Source organism: Cyprinodon tularosa, unplaced genomic scaffold (genome assembly GCF_016077235.1).
Source record: "Cyprinodon tularosa strain WSP-4 unplaced genomic scaffold, ASM1607723v1 ctg121, whole genome shotgun sequence".
Classification (NCBI taxonomy): Eukaryota; Metazoa; Chordata; class Actinopteri; order Cyprinodontiformes; family Cyprinodontidae; genus Cyprinodon; species Cyprinodon tularosa.
In genome coordinates, this window is record NW_024038015.1 from 1,319,404 (window position 1) to 1,341,264 (window position 21,861).

Sequence of the window (21,861 nt, forward strand, 5' to 3'; positions counted from 1 at the left end):
TTAGCACGCTATATTATAAGCTAAATTGCAATTTTACATAGAAGTGTAAAAGGGTAAGAAAAGTAGAAGATACTTGTTGCAGCTATTTCGGTGTAATAGTGCATATAGAATTTAGCCAATCTCAAAAACCGGCTCAGTTCTGAGAGCAGCTTTACATTGTGACTATTCACTAAACCTTCCATTTCTTAAAATGTTCCTTAAAGTGTAATTAGATTGTACATTTATTAACATGTCCTCTACGAATCAAACTTAGGGCCCTCAGGGTCACCATGGGCAGTTGCACTTATGTCAAATTTGCATAAATTAATTACTGTTCCCACATTTGTATGATACTAATGAATTAATTAATTAGTGTAAGCTATAAACATTTATGTTGTGATTAGTAAATCAGCAGCTTGTACTCAGTTACTCACCATATTGTGTGTCTGGAGTGGATTGTGTCACTTGAAACTGATGTCTAGCTGTGAGACATCAGTTTCAAAGTCCAAACGATGACAGAAACTGTCCATTTAAAGCTGAATATACAAAGGTTGGTTATTGTTTAGTGGGACTTACAGAGGCTTAGAGTATTCACTGAAAGAGCTTTAAAGATTATATCTATTATGTAGTGGTTAACACATACGTGCATGTTTTTCTTCCATTTTAAAATTTCCATAAATGCGATGGTGCTTCTTCCTTAACAGCTAATTAGAGGTAATACTTCTTTAAACCCTTATTTTTTGGAACAAAAACTGAATATCTGTAAAGTAACTGCAGCAGTTTGGATGACTCATTGAGCAACTTTGCATTCTTATGGGGAAAGGGGAGAAAACATTCTGCCATTTTTAATCACACTGAACTCACACACAGAAGTAGGGTGTGTCATCTCTGGGACAAGGTCCAACTGTATTACTTAATGGGTTTATGTCAGAGATGTTTGAATCAGTGGTTCTTTCTCACACCAAGACAAACATAAATATTACAGGGAGCAGCATACATGTTCAGTTCCTTATGAAAAGGTTTCTATTCTATGACTTTAAAATTATTGTCATGTTACATCTACAAAATTCAATGCATCTTAATGAGAGTTTATTAAAATATCCTCACATTGTGCAGCAGTGTATCATTGTGAAGTTAAAGAAAAAGAAAACACACTTTAAAATCTTACAAATGAAAATGCTAAATGTGCATCCTGCATCATATTCCACAATTTTTTACTCTGACACTCCTAAAAACATCCAAAGCATCCGCCTACTGAAGTCTCCAAGTATAAACACAGCTGTTCACTGAAGACCGTTGAGATTTGTTAGGGAACATTAGTGGACAAACCGCGTTATGAAAAGCAAAAAGCTCACTGAGGTAGGTTGTGGATAAAGTTGTTCTAAAAGTTTAAAGCAAAGAGGGATTATGATCCATGCGCCTCGATATTTAAACAAATTATAGAATACTGTTCAGTCCAAGAGAAACCAACACTGCTGAACCAGAAAACACAATCCCACCACAAAGAGACATGTTGCGGACCGGGACAGCATCATGCGGTGAAGTTGCTTTTCTTAAACAGAGAGAGAAAAGCTAGATGGAGTAGACAGAAAGACGGTAGAGCAAAAACATAGATCGGTCCTTGATACAAACAAAAAATTTTCAAAAGCCAGAAGGTCATCATCCAAACTGTGAATACCACCATCAGCAAACATACAGCCAGATACAATGGAATGGTTTACTATAGATAGAAGCAGGTTCATCAATGCAAGTGAGATCATTCATTTCAATTAAAAAATACATTATTAATCCCAAAGGGAAGAAAAAATAATTAAATGTGGCTTTACTTGAGTTTTTCTGTTTTTACAATCTCTCTATTATAACTACCTGCTATAATACAAAGAAGAATGGTAATGACAGGTGCTATAATAATGTATATATCTCCATATTTGATTTCCATTGGTAAAAGATAAATAATTTAACCAAATAAACCGTTTTATTGTTATTTTATTTCCATCTCCCATGTTCCACTTTGCAATGGGCCTTCAGAATCCTAAACAAAACATAAAAGCTGGTTTTAATGTGACAAACTATACTTATCTGTATATATGCAGGAAGATGCATATTTATATAATATATGAGAGTATGTATTACTTTCATTGCTCAGGAAATATTAATATAGTCATTATAATTTTTCCCTCCTCATTTTGGATACTAGAAACAGGAATTAAGTTAAACTTCATCATACTCCTTTTTTCAGACTCAAGGTCATCAAATACTTTGTGCATTAACATGTATTAGAGTCTGTAAATAAAATAGTAAAGTTTTGTATTTACACTTAGAAACGTAAAAGTCTAGTCTTTATTATTATTGCATTTTGTAGGTAAAGTGTCTGTCTGAAATAAAAGAAATACCATCATCAAACTTCCCAGGAATGGGTCCCAGAAACATAAACATTATTTACAATAGAATGGAACAACCTACAGACATTACATGTTGGTCATGAATCATGCAGACAGAGGAAGTGGGAGGTATCAGCCATTCCTGTCATGTACAGTTAATGAATGAAAGCTTCTTAAAAGGCAGCTGATCAGATGAGACAGTTTACACTTGCCTCATCAAGTCTGAAGGCAAAGTGACTAACAAACCTAACGTCATGGTTTCCAAGTGCTTAACCACACAAACAAAGCTGCATACCCTGGGAGAGGGAACTAGTCTATAAATATCAGATGAGGTCCAGAAATATGTCAGTTCTGAGAAAATTGGTCACGTGGTAAATTAAGACACTGGCAGGAAAAATGATGATCTATCTCCTTAACAGAAAGACTTATTGCTCATTATTGATAGGTGTAAATATTCACTATGACTGGATACATAAAAACAAATTTAGACTCTATGGTGGGTGTAAGATTTTTTCAACTTTTTGAAGAAATCTGAGGCCCATGTTATACAAAGAGGATTTCACTGATTTCATCACATTGATTAAATAAGTCCCATCTTCTATAAAAATCTGGACAAACCTTTTACATGTTCATGCATTCCAAAGTTTTGACAACTTTCTTGCTCGTTCATGTACATCTTGGCTGCACTAGTATGGTTGTTTAGAGCTAGCATCCGGAAACTTTAAGATGCATCCCCTCTCCTGAACACCTGTATCAGATAAGAGGTTTGTTACAGGCATCTGCTGAGCTGAATGATATGCTGAGGCAATTCAGCCATTAGATTCAGGTATGCTGGAAAAGAGCTGTTCCTGAAAGCTTACTTGGTTTTAGCACCACTATGTGGTGACATGAGGCATGGCATCCATACCCGATTATTATTATTCCTTCCTCTTAGATAACCATTAAGCTTAAATAAGCAATCTGATTCCTAAACAGAAAATGTGCGCACACAAAAAAAAGAATTCCAGACATAAGCATAAAATTTTATTTGCAAAAAAATGACAAATCAAAATAAAGATACAATACATTCTTAAAATATTTTCTCTACAAAACAATTTCACAGAAATTACCCCAGAATGTATTTTCCTATATGAAGATTTATTACATATATACTGTATTTATTTATTTGTTTTTTTTTGTTATATTTTTAAATAGTCCTGTGTTAAATAATGTACAGTATAGGCCTTTTTCCAGTAGAAGATGAAATAAAATTCTAACAATCAAAGTCAATATCCTATCTTTAGCTCTAACAGTATACATCCGATCTAGCTGATGCCCATGCTGCATAAACAGACGCATTAAGAGCATGGCCCCCAGACAAAATAATAAGAGCAGGTGGGATCCTGTTAGACTGCAGCTGCTCCCCACTCTCTATCAACCGTCTGCTCCAGCTCATTCTCAGTGTTTATATCTTCCTTTTTTAATTTATCATGACACACAAAAAAAACACACTGACATGTCAATAAACCATCATATAAAACACAAAAATCCTAATTTTACAGTGTATCTGAGTTTACAGTGACAGTACAGTCTGTTGATAAATAACTTTATGTGTCATTCAGTCCCTGCTCTCTATGGAGTTTAAGAGTAATAGTAAAAAAAGAAGAAAGAAAAAAAAACTGCTTGCAGCCGAACCCTGATAAAGGCACACGTTTGGAAAGAGCCAAGTATCATCCCACTAAGCACAGATGCTGGTTTCTTCAATGTAAAAGACAATTCATGTTTTTGATAGCTGTTCATGTGACATTCTGCTAGGTTTGATCTCAAAATTACCAGTATATCTTTTTTAATAAATCCAAGTAAAGATGTACAAAAAGCTCCCAGGAGAATCCACCTTTAATTACAGTTGCATTGTCTCACTCTGAAACATAAAGTAAAAAAAAAAAAATAAAAAAAATAAAATCTTTAACTGAAACTTATACTTTAATTGAAATCATTATTCAGTGAGGAAATATATAGTTTTGAGAAGAACAATTGTCGGCATTTAATGTAGTATCTCAAACTTTCTTCAGATCAGTACTTTCAAACTTTTCTGCTTCTGACTCACAAAATAGCAACCACGTAAAGTTTGTTGATTGCATAATCATTTCCAAGAAGTAACCTAAACAGGGTATGATGACCAAGCAAATGGCCTCAACAAGAAACATTTTTTTTACTCAGTTAGTTGCTATTAAAATTGCTTTATAAAGACGTTTCTAGTTTCCAGAAACCTGCATCCAATCTAACGCTCCCTCCTTTTTGAGCTCACCCACAAGTTATTTTACATTTGACCGAAGATGGATTCTATGGCCTGAAGATTTAGTACAAATGACAACCTGTTTTCAAATTATTGCTATAGCCCACCAGGGGTTTTCTCTTCAAAATGTCCTGTTTTTTTTAAGAGTTTGTGATGCCATGCTGTCAGCAAAGGTTTCCAGGCTATTCAAAATAGAAACTGTATCCCCTGTGTGGCAGCGAATGCTGGGTCTTTTCATCCTGTTTGCTCAGCTAAACTCATCTTGGTTTTTTTTTAGCTTACAGTAAAAGTTTAACCTTAAAATTATGTGACCAAATCCCTTCAGAGTTGAGTTGAACTTCATAGTTATGATGGATGTATGTAGAGTAGCTGTAAGGGCCTTCCGGTATGTTTCCACAATTACTAGATGGCAGCATATAACCTCAGTTATTCCTTATGTGATCACAAAGGTGGCCCTCTTCACAAATTGTTAAAATCTTGCTCACCGTTTGTGTCAGTAGGAGAAATATGGGCATATCGTTAGGTCAAATTTACAGTATGCCCCTGGGAAACCCTGAAGAGAAAAAGTCCAGTGTCTGTAAATTCTCAGCCGTCTGTGGAATAGATGGAGCTGAAGGGTAGATCTCAGGTTTAAACATAAAATATAAATGAATCGCTACTTCAATTCTATTTCTTTTAAAGGCACACCGCAGACTTTGTGACCTAAAGAGCTGACACATATGAGTTATTTTAAATGATTCCTCAGGCAATAAACAGCGCTTGACACCATCAATGCTACGAGCGGGGCTCCCCTCTTGAAATACTGCTTTTGTAAGTTGGTAGAAGACGCACCATCACTTAACCTTACACTGCAAGCTGGATTGTCATGAGATCTGAGTTCTAAGTCTCACAACAAATCCATCTTGAAAGACTCCCTCTAATAAAGCCGTCTTGGGCCAATGAAATGCCAGCAGTGTTTTTCGGGGCTGTACATGTAGGAATGACGACACATTACAAACAAGGCTGAACTGGAGGACTCACCTGACAATAACACAATTGACTCAGTTTTACCTAAAATAGTCACAATTTCTTGGTTGTAGGTGGGAAACGTTATGATTCGTTGATACGGTTGGCTAAAAGCGTTTTATGGAAGGCAGGTACTAGCTGGCTTGTCACCCAATCAGCTTAAAGTGATGTATTAAACATCCCTCCTTTTCATTAACAGACTGAATGGAAGCCATCCCACATTGATGACGTAAAACTTACTGACCTGGAAGAACGTATTGCTTTATGGCCACAGGCTCTGATATCGTCATGGAGCTAAAGGCTTTTGCTATTTTTCCACCTTCTCAACTACTGGTCACGGCTGAGGCAAGGAAACAGTTTAAACCTTCTGAGGAGGCTAAAAAGAGAAAATGTGAAAGGTATAGTCCGCAAGGAAAAGCAAGAGTCGATCTTGGAAAGCAGTTTGTTTGCTGAAAGACGAAGCCTTATGTAAAACTGATTCTCTTTTCTCTACTTTATTATTAGACTGGTAAGTTAACACTTTGCTCCTAGTATATATTCCTATATCTTAGCTATTATTTTCAATGTTTAGTAGAAGCAAGATATGGACAGTTACAGGCTAAGCGCCCCTGGTGATCTAAAGTTGCGTGTTCAAAGAAGCTAAGTTTACACATAAATAACCATTAAACATAGTTTATTGAAAGATTTTCCAAAAGTTTTTTTTTTCTTCACTGAATAAATGAACTTTAAATAAAAAAATAGAATTGTTTTTGTTTATTGAAATAAGATAAAGGCTTTTTATACATCTCTACCAGGATTGTCGTATGCCAGGCAAACACTGTACACTCTGAAACACTCAGCCGACTGTAAATTAACACGAATAGTTTTGTTTTCCTGTTCACAAAAAAATTAGGAACGGTAAAATATTTCTTGTTTGTCGAAGTTACAGAGTACAACTTAAAGTTTATTCAAAACCAAACAAAAGAGCACCCACTCATGTTACTGCATCATTGAGGATAAATGAATCTTCTATTCAAACAACAGCAGCATAGACCTAAGTAAACAGAGTTTTCAAAGATAGCCATTTGTAACAAGAACGTACTTTAATTTATTGTCCTGACATTACAATGGAATATTTAAGTGGATTGAAAAGTATTTGAACATAAAAAGAATAAAAGAATGTAAATGACTGGAGGATGAACGGATCTAGTTAAGAGATCAGCACCTCTATCATCCAGCATGTAGTTGCTGATGCATTTAGAAATACTGCGTTACCTCTACTATAAGCTTCTGTAGGTCACAAGATGTGAATCAGATACATAACATTTGATGGACATTCTATTTAGCTCAAATGGAAGAGCAGGTTAGAAAAAGCTCTTAGGTTGTTTTTACATCATGTTAGAAAAAGGTGCTTAATTTAATCTTAAGCACACCCAAGCACACCCACACATACACACCCGTACATACAAACCTCCGCACACACCTCCATTCACAAAACGGCTTCTTTCCATTCTGTCTGAAAAAAATTGCACCAAAAAGAACAGAGAAAAAAGACAAAAATAACTTTTCTCTGTACAGTAGTTCAGTCAGTGAGGCGAAGTGATGACTCAGGCCTGTCTGCGGAGAGAGTGACGCCCCCCCCAAAACCTCCCATTTGGACTCAGTTTCCTCACCCAGACTAATTTTGCAACAGAACCCGGTAGGGAAACAGAGCCTCTCGTTAAAGCCTGTTCTGAAAAAAAGGGCAAAGTTCAGGCAGTGAGTGAGCTCTTACTAGTCTCTCTGTAACACAGTGGGTCTGTAGGTGGGTTTCAGGATAATCTGAGCAAAATGTCCAACTATCCTTTTGGAGTTTTCTTGTTCTGAGCATTCCACATGCCTCTTTTGGAGTGGTAGTAGTGAAAGAAGTTCCTTAAACGTAGCCTTTCCACTTCCAAACCGTTCTGCAGCACTCTGCAGGGGAAGATGAGGAAACATTACAAAAACATATTGCTTGAAATGAGGACATGACATTAAAACATCCAAATAATGTTTTTCTATGGAAGGTTGTTCTGTTTTGAACATTTTCCTTTACTGTGTCAATGCATGAATTGAAGAAACATAATCCTCTTTCCCACTGAAACCCGGGTTTTTCAAAAACAAGTTGAACCACTTACAATTGGCTTTTGGATCTTTTCCTATTTCACTACAAACCTGTGTGGCAACACAGGTTGATAACCGGTTGACATTTGTTGCCATCACCCTGGGTGACATTTGATGTTGTAAACAGTGTGACGAAAATCAGGGAAGTAAATAATGGAGAGCAACATGGACAGAAGCCATAGCATACAGTAGTCAATATTCTTTATCATTTCGATTTTAACGTGCATCGCTTGCCGAGTTGTTTGACCTTGGTAGACGTCAGTGAGCTAATTCCACTGCAGTTAAAAGCTGATTGTTCCCAGGTTTAAATTGGTTTTTCGGGCCAGTGTGAAAGGGGTGTTAGGGTTAGGATCGTCACATAAATAAATCTCTGTGTTTAGACTGGCTAATTTCCAAATACTAGAAATTTGTGCAAAGTAAAAAAAAAATCAAGCCATTGTCAGTATAGAAAAGAAATTGAAATATAGAAAGGTTGAGATGTGTTTTCCAAAACATTTTTCTATGGCTAAAAGGTCGTTTGAGCTATGCATTTCTACAGATATAGTTTTAGTTGTGACTTTATGGTATCCCTTTGGTGAACATAGTGATGTGGGATTATTATTTTTTGTTTGTGCAAAAAGATTAGAAACAGGGCTGCATAAAATCAACAATTAAAGCAGTGGTATTTTTATCATTGTTAATTATCATCTGTGATTTGCACTATTTCTTCTTATTGTTTATGACATTTTTTTCCACTCTCCTTTATGAGCTTTTATATCTTATTACCTGCCTCCTGGGTCAGATGTAAGGATATAAGACATGAAAACTTTATCGAACAAGCAGAATATTTTTTACTGACATTCCAAAAAAATAAAATTCTGACACTTAGAAGGTAGGAGGAAGGATATAAGATAAAAAAAGAAAGAAAATATGGCAAATGCAAGTAAAAAATGAAGAAAAGATACTCTATGACAAAAGAATGAAAGGGCAATAAGTGGCAGGATTCAAGCATAAAAGAAAGCAGACAAAGAAGGAAGGGCACACTAGAGGGAATAAGAAACAGGTACAATTATTCTGAGAGAATCAATGGATCATTATCTCAGTTAACTAATTTACCTATCCAGAAGTTCCCAATCTTCTCCTCCCCAGCGGTCTTTGAATTCCTCTGTGTTCATTCCTCCAATCTTGTCGAAATCTGACTTGTAAATCCCAAACAGACCGAAGCCATTAACTTCCCAATAACCTGCAGAACAAAACAAAGGAAAGGTCCAACTGAATAACAGTTTAGATAAGTTAAAGAAACGAGATGGCGGCATGGGTCAAATTAAAAAACTTCTAGAGATTTAAAAATCGGAACAAAAATCCACACTCAGTAGCGTCTGTCTGAACCGATGTGTTTACATGTGTAAGGCTTTTATTTGGGCGATCTCATCCTACCATCGGGCTCCATGGGTGAACTACCACAGCTCAGCCTCATGACGATGGGGGCAAACGCAAGGCGTCCCTCCACACAGTGCTTCCTGATGCTTTCCAGTATGTTGAGAGGGAAGTGTATATGCAGATCACACAGGAAAACAATACTGTGGCTGTCCTGCAAGAGAAAAATCAAACATTTCCTAATTTTAAGGATTGTTGGGTTTAATTAACCTCTGTTAATGTATATTGTTTTTTTGTGTTGAACAAAGCAAAGTATAGAAAGAGCTGGAAGGATGTAAATCTGAGTGATTGTTCACTTGTGTTTAATTTAGCATTTTAAGATTGAAAGATGGGAGAAGTCTAAGCCAGGCTTCAGTAGCCTGTCTTAACTTGAAGATGCCAGGGGTCATTTAGACATGAGTGACATCTATGTCATCCCACACTGACAGCCCTGAAACCCAACTGGAGGATCAACGTCTATTCAGATTTTTGGAAGCGCTGAGCCCAGTCTGGCTTGGTGTGCACGGGTGTGTGATCGAGAACCCAATGGAGGATTCAGCGGGGTCGCAGGCACACCCATAAAAAGGAATTGATGTGACAGCTTTGACATACACAAAACAGAAGGGATGACGTGTTCTGTCTAAGCAATTCCCCGTCAACCCATAGCCTGGCTCAGTGGGAGATGGCCAAAGGAAGCAGGAGGAGACTTGCAGATGAGGGCAAGTGGATACTGACAGACCGTACCATCAATGATAGATTCATTATGCATGAGCACTTTTTTCCATCTGGCCATCAGCCAGAAAAGGTTGAGTGGTCACTGTCTGACCTTGGGCGAGGGGTTTTACCATCCCAGCTCACACACTGCTGTCTTCCTTTAGTGTGTTTGTTTGTCTAACCTTAATGGTGTCCACTCCAATTTGCAGTCCTGCAGAGCGCTCAAAGTTCCCCTCTCTTCTGAGATACTCATATCTGTAAAAACAAATCCAAACAAAAACATCAGTAACCCCCAGTATCTTGAGGTCATCAGACCTTTTAAAGCACAAACCACCTTAGTTAATATGAAATTCTCCAAGTGCCTTTTTAAATAAAGCTTTAGATTTAAAATTGAAATGAGTAAAGCTCAAACTGACAACACAAATTTACATTTATTTGGAAGTAGAAAATGTATTATGTAAACATTTTGACATCTGTAGGCAGAGTAGTGCACACAGCAAGCATGGAATGTAGGAAGTTTATGACTCCAAAGATTTAGCTGTGGTTGGGTTTGTGTTTTAAGAAACTGAGCATATAGATATTATGCATCAATGGGGAGCTGTTTTTGAAAATTACTCTTCCATTGCTTTAAACCTGAATATCACATATTGGTCTTTATTCTATAATAGAATAATAAAGCAGAAGGTTCTTAACCCAACTGCCTAAACTGCACCTAAATATTGTTGCTTTATATTGGTCAGATGCTAGAAGAAGAATTTGCAAAGGCAAAAAATGTCTTTATGTTGTCTTTAAAAAATGTTTTCAGCTGAAATGTTTAAACAGAATAAGGGTTTTATTAATAGTGCCTGCAAGCACATTCTAAAGGGACATATTTTATAACAGGTCAAATAATCAAATAACCAGTGATTTATATATTATTGAACTCTTTAATTTGAGGTTCTGTTGTACCACTTTTTCAAAGTATCTGTTACTGTACTTGGAAAATCTGAAACTCAGAGCCATGAGGTTTTATTTCTACTCATGCTACTAGACATCTTCCTATCACCCACTTTGGCACACTGCTCTCTCTGAGAGCATGCTCCACGTCCATGTCCTCACTCTCAAAGTCGACGATGATGATGCTGAAGTTGTCATCCTTTGTTTGCCGGTGAAGATTTTCCATGTCCGAAATAAACTGCTGTACCCAACGAGCCTGGTTTTTCACTAGAGGAGAGCAAGGCATACGGAAAAGGCCAGAGATTTGTATTTTTCTTTTAAGTAGCCTCTCTTATGATACACTTAACAATTTTTGGCCAAGAAAATCTTTTAACTGACCTGGCACCACAAAGTGCACCATGACATCTCGCTTCCACTGCAGCATGACAGGCTGGCAGAGAAGAGGCTTAGCATAAGCAGTGCTCCACGGTGTTGCTCCAGGCCGCAGTGAGGACCTAGTGGAAGGAGATGGGTGCTGGGTTGTGAAGCTGGTTGTGGGTGCGGAGGGAAGCACGGCCGGGGCAGAGGCTGGAGCAGTGTCCGTGTTCTCTACGCTTTCTTCTCCTTGTCTTCCACGGTGCAGCAACAGGTAAATGTACTCTGAGAGTCGTACCACACTGCGGCCTCTCTCCATCAACTCCAGCTCTACCAGGTAGCGGTTCCCCCTCGCCGAATCACGACGCTTCTCAACATTGATGATTCTCAGCAGGGTGTAAATCCTGGAGAACGTGTGGAAATTCTTAAGGACACTAAAGTAGGTATGAAATAAAATTAGCCTGAAATAGATTTCATTGACTTTATATAATCTAAAATCTTTACTATTTGTGAGATGGGGTTTGAAGTTTAAGCAATAATTAAATTATTTATAAGCATGGGTGGTAAGTAAAGAAAGAAAAAAGAAATGAAAAGTGCATTTGCAATAAATATCGAAAAAGTCAGTTTAACCTAAAAAATACAGATTGCCATCAATATTTCTTGACTATATATTTCACTTGAAATCAGATTTTGGCATGTTACAACTAGTGCTTAAATCTTTTACGAATTTTACAATTATATTTAACCGCAAATAAGTTGACTTCATTTTCTAATTGGTTATAATGCCTTTATTTAGGCATGTCAGAGTTTTGGGGTATGTATTAATATAAATGCACTGAACTATCCAGTGTGAAAAATTTTAAACTCATCTCAATTCATCTTTTTTTTTTTTTTTGTTCAGTTTCAGAACTACCTGTGAACTACCGTGTGTTGGTCTATCACATAGAATTCCTAAAAGGTAAATTATTGTTTTTGGGAAACATCCAAGGAAGTTCCAGGGCTTTAATAACTTATCCTATCCAATAAAAAAAAAGAGCTTGCAGAAAGATTTATTTCAGTGCCCTTATTATTTTACCTAACTCCAACATACTGAAATTAAAATGGCTCAAGTCCATCATTGGCATTAAACCCTCTTGAAGCCCAGCAAATCCTTTTGTTTGATTCACATGTGATGAAAAGATGCATTTGAAAGTCTCAAGATAGTAGATACCCCAAACTATACTAGAGTGCCTTGCAAGAGTATTTTTGCCACATTTCGGGCTACAAACATAAAGACATAAAGTTGTAATTCTTTGTGAAGAATCAACAAGTGGAACACAATTACCAAGTGGAACAGAGTTTGTCGGATAAAGGAATAAAAAAAAACCTTAACAGTGGGGCATGCAAAAAAATAAAAATAACTAAAAAAATCGGTCGGGCAACAAACTCTCACCAGAAGTTAAGTGAGGATCTCTGAATGATTCAATGTTGACCTAAATGACTGATGATAAATAGAATCCATCTGCTTTGAAGAACAAGGAATACACCAGGCAGGTCAGAGATACTGTTGTGGAGAAGTTTAAAGTAGGACTGTGCAAGTTATAATATTGAAATGGACGGAGTATCAGAGCACTGCACATCTACAATGACCCAGCCATCACTCTAAATTTTCAGCTCAAATAAAGGAGAAGACAGATCAGAAATTAAGCCTAGATGACCATAATCTGGCCTTTAGGGAAGAAAGCCCTATATTAAAAGATATCCATAAAAAAAGCATCGTTTACAGTTTGCCACAAGCCACCAGGGAGACAAAGCAAACGTGTGGAAGAGTATGCTCCTGTCAGATGAAACCAAAATTGAAATTTTTGGCAACAATGCAAAATGTTATGTTTGGTGTAAAAGCAACCAAGTTCGTCACCATGAACACACCATGTCAAATATGTTGGTGGCAGCATCATGCTTTGGGCCCTCTTTTCTTTAGAAGGGACAGGGATGATGGTTAAAATTGATGGGAAGATGGATGGAGCCAAATATAGAACCTTTGTGGAAGAAAGCTTGTTGGAGTCTGCAAGAGATCTGAGAATAGGTCTTATCTTCCAACAAACATGATCCAAAACATAAAGCAAAATCTACAATATAATGGTTCACAAATAAACATATCCAGGTCTTAGAATGGCCAAGTCAAAGTCCAGACCTGAATCCAATCGGGAATCTGTGATAAGAACTGAAAACTGCTGTTTTCTCTCTATACAACCTTGCTGAGCTCAAGCTGTTTTGCAGGGAAGAATGGAAAAAAATTCCTATGTGCAAAACTCATAGGGACATTACCCCAAGCGACTTGCAGCTGTAAGCACAGCAAAAGATATTGCTACAAAGCATTAACTCGAGGGGGTTGAATATCACAATTTTCCAATTGTGGGACAATAAAGGGATTTTTTTTCTATCTATTTTGTGAACCCAATTTTCAGTTTTTTATCTATTAAAAGCAGTTAAGAATATCCAATAAATTTTGTTCCACTTCATGATTATGTCCCACTTGTTGATTCTTCACAAAAAAAAATACAATTTTATACCTTTATTTTTGTAGCCTGAATTATGGCAAAAGGTTGAAAAGTTCAAAGGTTTAAATACTTTTGGAAAGCACTGTAGGGCACCCCTGATTCCTTACCCTCCGTTACGTTCATTGAGTTTTTCCATGTACTGTGCCAGCACATCCACCACTTCACTCTCTGCCAGCTGGAGGTTGCCAGACACATTACAGCGCAGGTCATTCCAATCCGACCGCAGTAGCTCAAAGTCCATCGGATTAACTGAGAATGTCCTCTGCCAGTTGATGCTCTCCTCCGCCCAACCTGGCCGGACCTCCACCTCTTCGTAGCTGTAGTCCGACATTTCTCCCTCCTCTGGTTCCAGCTCTTGCTCTGGATCAGGGTCAGGATTAGAGCGGTTTGTATCTTGCTCAATGTCTGCAGGATGGGATTCTGGGTTTAGCTGACGCTGCGATTCTGTAATCTCTGAGGTCCTAAGGTAAGAAGTGACCCGTAGCTGATTGTGGATTGTATTTTCTGTATAGCTTAACCTTGTTTCAGAGGCTTGGGTCGGAGGGGGCTTTTGATGGAAGGACAGAGGGATTTGGAAGTCCCTTTTATCGGGCAGGTCAGCTGTGACAGCAGTCCCTATATCTTGGGATTCCCCTCTCTTTTTTATTTTTTCTGTATGTTTTGCTATTGCTGCTTTGTTACCGGACTTCTCTGCCATTTCAGTCTGTATTTTATAACTCTTATTGTTAACTGCTGCCTTACTTTCTTTAGTTGGCCGGTTGAGCCAAAGTTGAGGGGCACCAATAAGGTGCCTCACCCCTGTGCCACCTCTTCCACCATGTCTTCTTGGACCCAAGTTTACCAGTTTTGTAGTCTTCCCAGTTTGGTACAAAAAGACTCCTGGAAACACCTCTCTTGGATGACGAGATGCCCTCTCCTCCCTTCTTTCTCGTCGCTGTTCCCTTTCTTTTTCTCTCTCCTTTGCAGGCCGAGGCCTAGTGATGTAGATCTTGTTCTCATCTTTCTTCTCCTTCTTGCTCCCAACAGGCTTGTTGCTACTATTATGGGGTTGGTTGCTATGGGCAGAATTGCTCAGGATCTGCTTTGCTTTGCTGGTGAGTGCAGAGAGGGAGGACCTCTGAGGGAAAATGAGTGAAGGCTTGCTGATTTTAGGAGGCGCCTCAGGATCTCCTCCACCACCTTGAGATTTACCTTTTTTGTTTGGGTCTTTTTCAGAAGGACCTGTATAGACCCATGCCAAAGAGCGACCCCTGACCACACTGTCCACATCTGGCAGCACAGCAATGGGTTGGTCTTCATCAAGTACTTCTCTGCTATATTGTCTTCTGTTTGCGTTGGTATGATCCCTTCCCCAGTCTCTGTCCAGAATTCTCTCCATTTGCTTATCTCTGTGTGAGGACTGTTTCCTTTTTCTGTGGCGTACGATATTCTCAACATCTCCCATCTCCTCCTCATCTCCTTCTTCTTTGGGCTCCTCCTTAGCTTCCTCCTCCTCTCTGCTAACCGCTGTGGCTCCATTTTTTGAGTGCTGATTGGAAGTGTTATGCACAAGACTGGACTGACTTGGATGAGAGGACTTTCCAACCGACTGCGTGCCAACAATCTCTGCCTCATCTTCTGCATCCACCACCTCCTCTTCCTCAAGAAAATCTGAATTCAAAGGAAGGAGATTTGAAGATGTTAAAGTGTGAACACTTGCGTAAATATGAATACGATTATTTGGTTTGTGCAGGCTTTTTTGTGAGTACATTTTTGCGAGGAGTGCATGTTTGCTCATTAGTTACCATCTGGGTTGGGGAAAAAGAACGGTCTGTCATCTTCTTTCTCATCCATCTTCATATATTTGTAGAAACCAAATCTGGCAGACAAAATAGAAGCAACATCCACATATGGCCACAAACATTAGCTAAAAGGCAAAGTTTTAAAGTGACTTGTGGGTATTTAATAAGAGAGTTTGTATGAGCTTGTACCATCAAGGTCACCGCGACTCTTTTTCTGCATTGAGCAGCATAGCTGTTTGTTTATACAAGACATAGATTAATGTTTGTTTTTCTCGCAAAAAAGATAAAGCTTAATGTGCTTACTTTTCCAAGTAGATAGGGGATTCTCTGTAGAAACATTTGTTTTCCCGTTCCATGTGGGTGAGACGTGTGAAGTCATTAGGGTAGACAAAAGATAGGTAGACCTAAAACAGAGTTACATCTCAGTACCGAATAATACACAACTTTAATGTTGACTACACACTTATAAGAAAATATAGTTAAATATTTTAGTCATTATTTTATACTTAAACTAAAAATCAATCAAAACTGGTTAACCTGATGGTTATTGTGTCTAATGTACAAGCAAGAAACCACATCTAAAAGGATTCATCCTTGAATATAAACAAGGTTTGTAGGACAAATATATAACTGATATTAAAAGTAGTTTCTCCAAATTAAATTTAAACAAAAAAAAAAACATTTAACAGCAACTACTGTCTTGAAATTGTTCCTCCCTTTTATGACAAGCGTATTTGATTCTTCACAGAGCCTTTTCGCTGTTATGATCTTCTGCAGACATGATTTATAGCCAGACACTGAATTCTGGCAGTATTCCTGAGGAATCTTAGCACAATGCTCATGGATAAAAAAAAAACCCTCCAGTTAACCAATAATATTGGCCTTGTGCCTTGCACATATCTATTTTAAAACCCACCACAGATATTCTGTATGTTTAAAGTCAGGCAATGCGATGACTACTGTGGTATTTCCCAGGACTTCCTCTTAAATCATGCCTCGAAGGACCTTGAAAGGTTGCTGGCAATATTGTGCTAATAAAGAGTCCAAGCCTCAGCTTTGTCGCCGAAGCCATGGCAATATCTTTATTACATTCATCTGATGAATGTAATAATTTTGCCAATAAACCCAATACACATTAAGGAGCTATCTAATTTTAGGGAGAATATTTAATATTTATACCTGCTGCAGTAACATCTGCAGTTCTACAGGGGGTAGCAGAGCCCAACAACTACCCCCTTCAGATATTAACAGAAACAATTTCTTATTGCTCTGTTTATGTTTACACCTGCATATTTTATGGACTCCTATTTCTTAATGCTCAGCCCCCATGAACTCAGAAACACAAATGAATTAAATTAAATTTGCTACAGGCTGAGAGCCACCCCGGACACAGTTTGACTTATAAAAAACCAAATCAAGAGAAACATAATTTATAAATAATCAATCCTCATTCAAATTAATTTAGGTCAGATCACCAGTAATTCATAACAAATCCTATCTAAAAACACATAGATCCAATTCGGACCCACAAGTAGATAATCAAATCAATTTACATGGTTACACACGTTTGGTCTAAGTTATCATAAAGTGTAGCATATTTTGTATTAATAGCCAAAAGCCTTAAAGGACTAGTACACCCAAAACATGATTAGCCTTCATTTTCTACTCACCCCCATGCTGAACAACACTCTGGAGTACTTTTTTGATATCTCAAATGCATCTGGAGATCTGGGAGGCTTCTTGCTGTCTGCTGACATTCAAATAATGGAGGTCTATGGTGACCGAGACAGAAAGGTCCATAAAAGTCCACAAAAACGTGTCAATATTCCTCCATACTGCTCGTCCAATGTATTCCAAGTGTCCTGAGTGGGTAGCATCCAGAATTTACTCGAAACGAAGTCATTTAGAATGTTTTTAGAGCATAAACAGTAGTGTATAGGCGCGCGAAAAGCGTGCGCCAGTGCGCGCCAGCGCGCTCACGACGCTACGGAAGCCGGCAGACCAAACCAGCGCATTCAGCTCGGCAAAGAACTCATGCTCTTCCTCAACACTGAAGTCCTCAGACATTTTTCTTTCGTTGTTTCTTTCTTTGCACAGGTAAACAGCACATTTCTTCTTCTACGCTTGCATTATTGGCAGAGCAGACGCTGAATGCGCACTTTCATCTGGTTTGGTGTGCCGGCTTCCGTAGCGTCGTGAGCGCGCTGGCGCGCGCTTTCAGGAAATCCTATACACTACTGTTTATGCTCTAAAAACATTCTAAATGACTTCGTTTCGAGTAAATTCTGGATGCTACCCACTCAGGACACTTGGAATACATTGGACGAGCAGTATGGAGGAATATTGACACGTTTTTTGTGGACTTTTATGGACCTTTCTGTCTCGGTCACCATAGACCTCCATTATTTGAATGTCAGCAGACAGCAAGAAGCCTCCCAGATCTCCAGATGCATTTGAGATATCAAAAAAGTACTCCAGAGTGTTGTTCAGCATGGGGGTGAGTAGAAAATGAAGGCTAATCATGTTTTGGGTGTACTATTCCTTTAATGTTTCTATTTAATGAACCCTGGCCACTTTTATTAAGAAGAAAAGACAATACTGAAACTAAAGCTTCTCAAAATCCTAACAGTAACACTGAAGACGAAGCCAGAATTTCTAGGTTCTCCATGTAACAAATGTCCCATATTTTCATCATTCTTCTGAAATAGAGGCTATAGCTTCAAAACACAAGAGTTTTCTGTAAAATAATAAAATCCAGACCTGTCTTAAATCTCCCAAAACACATGGGAGAAGGTTTTATGGCCTGACTAAATCAAACTTGAACTCTGGGCAAGATATATTTTACACAAACACAGCATTAACAAATCTCCACAAAAATACTATAACAACAGTGAATGGAGGCAGCATTATTCAATGGAGCTAGTTTTATTAAAATTGATATTATATTATTGTTAATGTGGATTGATGAAATCATTTCAAATACAATGAGCTTTAACCCAAAGCCTTAAGTCGTGCTGTAACACTGAAGACGAGAAATACAGTGAGATCGATGATACATCTAAGTCAAGTCTAAAGATACTTTTTGAATAAAAAATTGGTTGTTGAAATAGCCCTGCCAGGCTAAGAAATATAATTGCTGGAAAAAGTTGATCAAACTGATTTGGATAACTGTAAAAGAAAGAGTGCTCAAATACTGTTAGATTCCTTTGTTGTTTTTTCAGGGGACTTGTACAAAATAGAAGTCACACAAATGTGGAAATGCCTAAAAAAATCAGGTATTTTAGCAGGAATGTTAAACTTTTGAGTATCATTGTATGAACTTTTAATCTTTTATTCAGAGATTTGGAGCTTTTTCAAAAATATTCATGTCTAACAATGCCTGCCCTTGTAAATTACATTAAGAGTATAATCTGTAAGATTCAGTGTTGATTAAACAAAAACAGTCACATGTGGCACTTTTTTAGACTTACAAACTGAAGGCCTTGGTATCTGGCTATTGGGAAATCTTTGACTACGTAGGTTGGAGAGTAGAGGCACGCTGGGAGAACGTTTTGCAGCCGAGCGGGATCAATCATTGGTGCTGAGGAGAAAGACATGGCAACTCAGCAGTTTGCTAAACAAAAATGTGATTAAAAATGTTATAATGATATCAAGATTGAAGGGGGTCAAGAAAATATGAAAAGCAGGAAACAATAAAAGAAATATCAGCAGTTTAATCACATTACAATGTACTTAAATATAAATTGCAAGCCAAAAACTCAGCATGAAGAGTTATGAAAAGGCAAACAGAGAAGGAGTTTTGACATACTGCTGTAAAAAGAGTCCCTGGGATCTGGCTTTAGCATATCCGCTCCATGCTGTGTGATGGTGGCTCTCCCAAGCTCCTCTGGGAGACGTATGTGACTGGCCAAGGTCTGAGGGATGTGCTCCACACTGTTCATCTTCAGACTGGACTCATCTGCGAAAAAGAAATCCATAACATCATATTTTTCATATTTTCATTATTATTATTCCTGGTCCGTTGTTTCTTTCAAATCAATACATCTTCAATAGGAATGACAGGGTGTATAAGTTGACATAACTAGCGGATGGGGTACACTGTAAGAAGAGAAAACTAATCTTAAGAGTAGGTACTAAAGCAACAGGACAAAAACAAAAAGAGAAATGAAAAAACAAAAACAATCTGCAGGTTAAAAAGAAAAAAAGCAGCAGTCATAAAACCATCAGTCAATAAATGGGAGGAAGCAGAGGAAGCATGTGTGATTAATATCACCTCGGGAGCAAGGGGCTGATGGGAGACATGTTTTGTAATTAATAGGGTGTTTAGCGTCATTTTCCTCCTCCAAAGGGCCAAGTGTGAAATACTCTGAATGTTTATGTGCACATTGTACAGAAAGTTGTTTTTTTAAGATTATTTTTGCGTGATAGTAGGAAATTTTAATCAATTTATTCATTTAGTCTCTACCCAAACCTTCCCCTTAAATGAAATACCCCTGATCTGTGCTATAAAGCAGATTATTGGCACAAGAAGTGAAATTATTGTTTTTTGTTGGATTTTAACAGAAAGCTGAACTGAGGAAGTCTCAACAAGAGAGAAGAAAATGCTCCAAAATGGCCACTTCTTCAGTCCACTTTCTAGCCACAATAATAGTACAGTTTTGAGAAGTAAAGATTACTAACACATAAAAACTTTGCTGCAGCTACTGTATCAGGCATGACAGTGTACGTATCATGCTTGGGGCGGTTTGCTAATAGTAGTAATGTTGCATTCCAAAAAACTTGCTGGAACAATACATTTCTTTTGAAGTTAACATTTATATGGTTAAAATCTAGACACTACTGAGTGCTTTAACATTCTTATAATGCCATTTGGAAAAAAACCTCTCAGAAAGCTTCTATAAAAAAAACCTCAACTAATTCAAATCAGCTCAACATCTCTGAAACTAAAAGAATACATTAATGCTTTTAAAACTCATGCTTCACTTGACCCACATGTTTTATGTGCATCTTTGCATCAAATGACTGCACTCCCTCCTCATCAGCCAGCACTGGCTGCAGGAGCCTGCTAAAGTCAGGTGTGTGGTAGCAGTAAAATACCTTAACATGCAGAGAAAGCAGACCAGAGGACCGACTATGAAAATCACTGGAATAGATGATTATAAAAATTGAACATAAAAAACATAAAAAAAAAAAAACATAAAACATTGCCAACTGTTTTTTTTTTTTTTTTTAGGATTCATTTTCAAGATACAAAGAGAAGAATGCTATTATCACATTGAAAGGAAATCAATTTGGATTGAACTCATGAGAAGCACTTATGAAATTTTAATAGGTTGTGCTTTATAAAGTGACATTTCAAAAGTGTGTCAGGTTGAATTTTAATATCAAGATAACTTCAGTTGTCCTTAACCCATTTAGGCCTAAAACGCCTGGAAAAAACACCTTAAAAACCTATGGCCGATTTTAAAAAATACCCCTAAAACCTGAAGTTTTTCTGTAAATTCAGCAACTGTGTCAACGCCTAGTAAATTATTGATATCTCAGCTTCTGTAGCAGATAGAACTCAAAATATATTTTATCTTTGAAATTCTTCCAAAAAAAAAAAGTGAAAAGCAGTAATAAAAAAATAAAAAATTCAACCTTTATTTTTTCCATATGTGATCATGTCTTCATTGAGAATGTGCAATATAAAACGTTTTTAAAATAAAGAACAAACATTACATAAATAACTATCTGATGATTACTTATTAACAGTATTATTATGCATAATAATGCATATGTCTGTGTTATAAATTGCATACAACTTACCTCCAGATGGCCACAAATCTGTCCCGGGACATATTTTGGGGGAACTGCGTCCTGAAGAGAGGTTTACTCTGTCGCCAATAATCTCTTCGTAGCCTACTGGCAACTAGGGGTGTGCAAAATAATCGTCATATCGATGCATCGCGATTCTAATTGTTGTGATCTACTGCATCGATTCTTGAAGGCAAGAATCGATTATTAAAAAAAAAAAAAAAAAAAAAAAAAAATTTTTTTTTTTTTTTTTTTTTTTTTTTTTTATCATTTCAGTTTTCAAGTTGAAACATTTTAATGTTTTCGTTTCATTGGTTTGAAGGACCACTGAGGCCATGTAAACGGCACTGATTATCCTTATTTTGTTATTTTAAGTTTGATGAATCCTAAGATCTTTTTGTCAGTGTGTCCACGCCGGTAATAGTAATATTTCTGTCCAGTATTTGTTTTCATGGCAACACCTCCAAAAGTCATTTCAATAAATACAGCTATGTATGAATTCGGTTGCTTTCAGTTATGTATCAATTGAAGACACTATCCAGATCATACCCAGCCAGTCAGCCACTGGTAAGGGCTGTATCCTT

General features: G+C 37.4%; 1 protein-coding gene across 1 annotated transcript in view; it reads right to left on the minus strand.

Moving 5' to 3' along the window:
• Positions 1-6,278: 6,278 nt before the first annotated feature.
• The window catches only part of b4galnt4a (beta-1,4-N-acetyl-galactosaminyl transferase 4a), a 229,398-nt gene continuing 213,815 nt past the window's right edge, over positions 6,279-21,861 (minus strand). Inside the window, exons 10-20 of the mRNA XM_038275583.1 lie at positions 19,290-19,439; positions 18,952-19,061; positions 15,785-15,885; positions 15,485-15,558; positions 13,808-15,350; positions 11,185-11,564; positions 10,920-11,073; positions 10,053-10,125; positions 9,178-9,331; positions 8,857-8,983; positions 6,279-7,572 (exon numbers count right to left, since the gene is read on the minus strand). Of these exons, the coding sequence (XP_038131511.1) occupies positions 7,458-7,572; positions 8,857-8,983; positions 9,178-9,331; positions 10,053-10,125; positions 10,920-11,073; positions 11,185-11,564; positions 13,808-15,350; positions 15,485-15,558; positions 15,785-15,885; positions 18,952-19,061; positions 19,290-19,439 (2,981 nt within the window). The 3' untranslated portion in view covers positions 6,279-7,457. The remainder of the gene's footprint in view (positions 7,573-8,856; positions 8,984-9,177; positions 9,332-10,052; positions 10,126-10,919; positions 11,074-11,184; positions 11,565-13,807; positions 15,351-15,484; positions 15,559-15,784; positions 15,886-18,951; positions 19,062-19,289; positions 19,440-21,861) is intronic.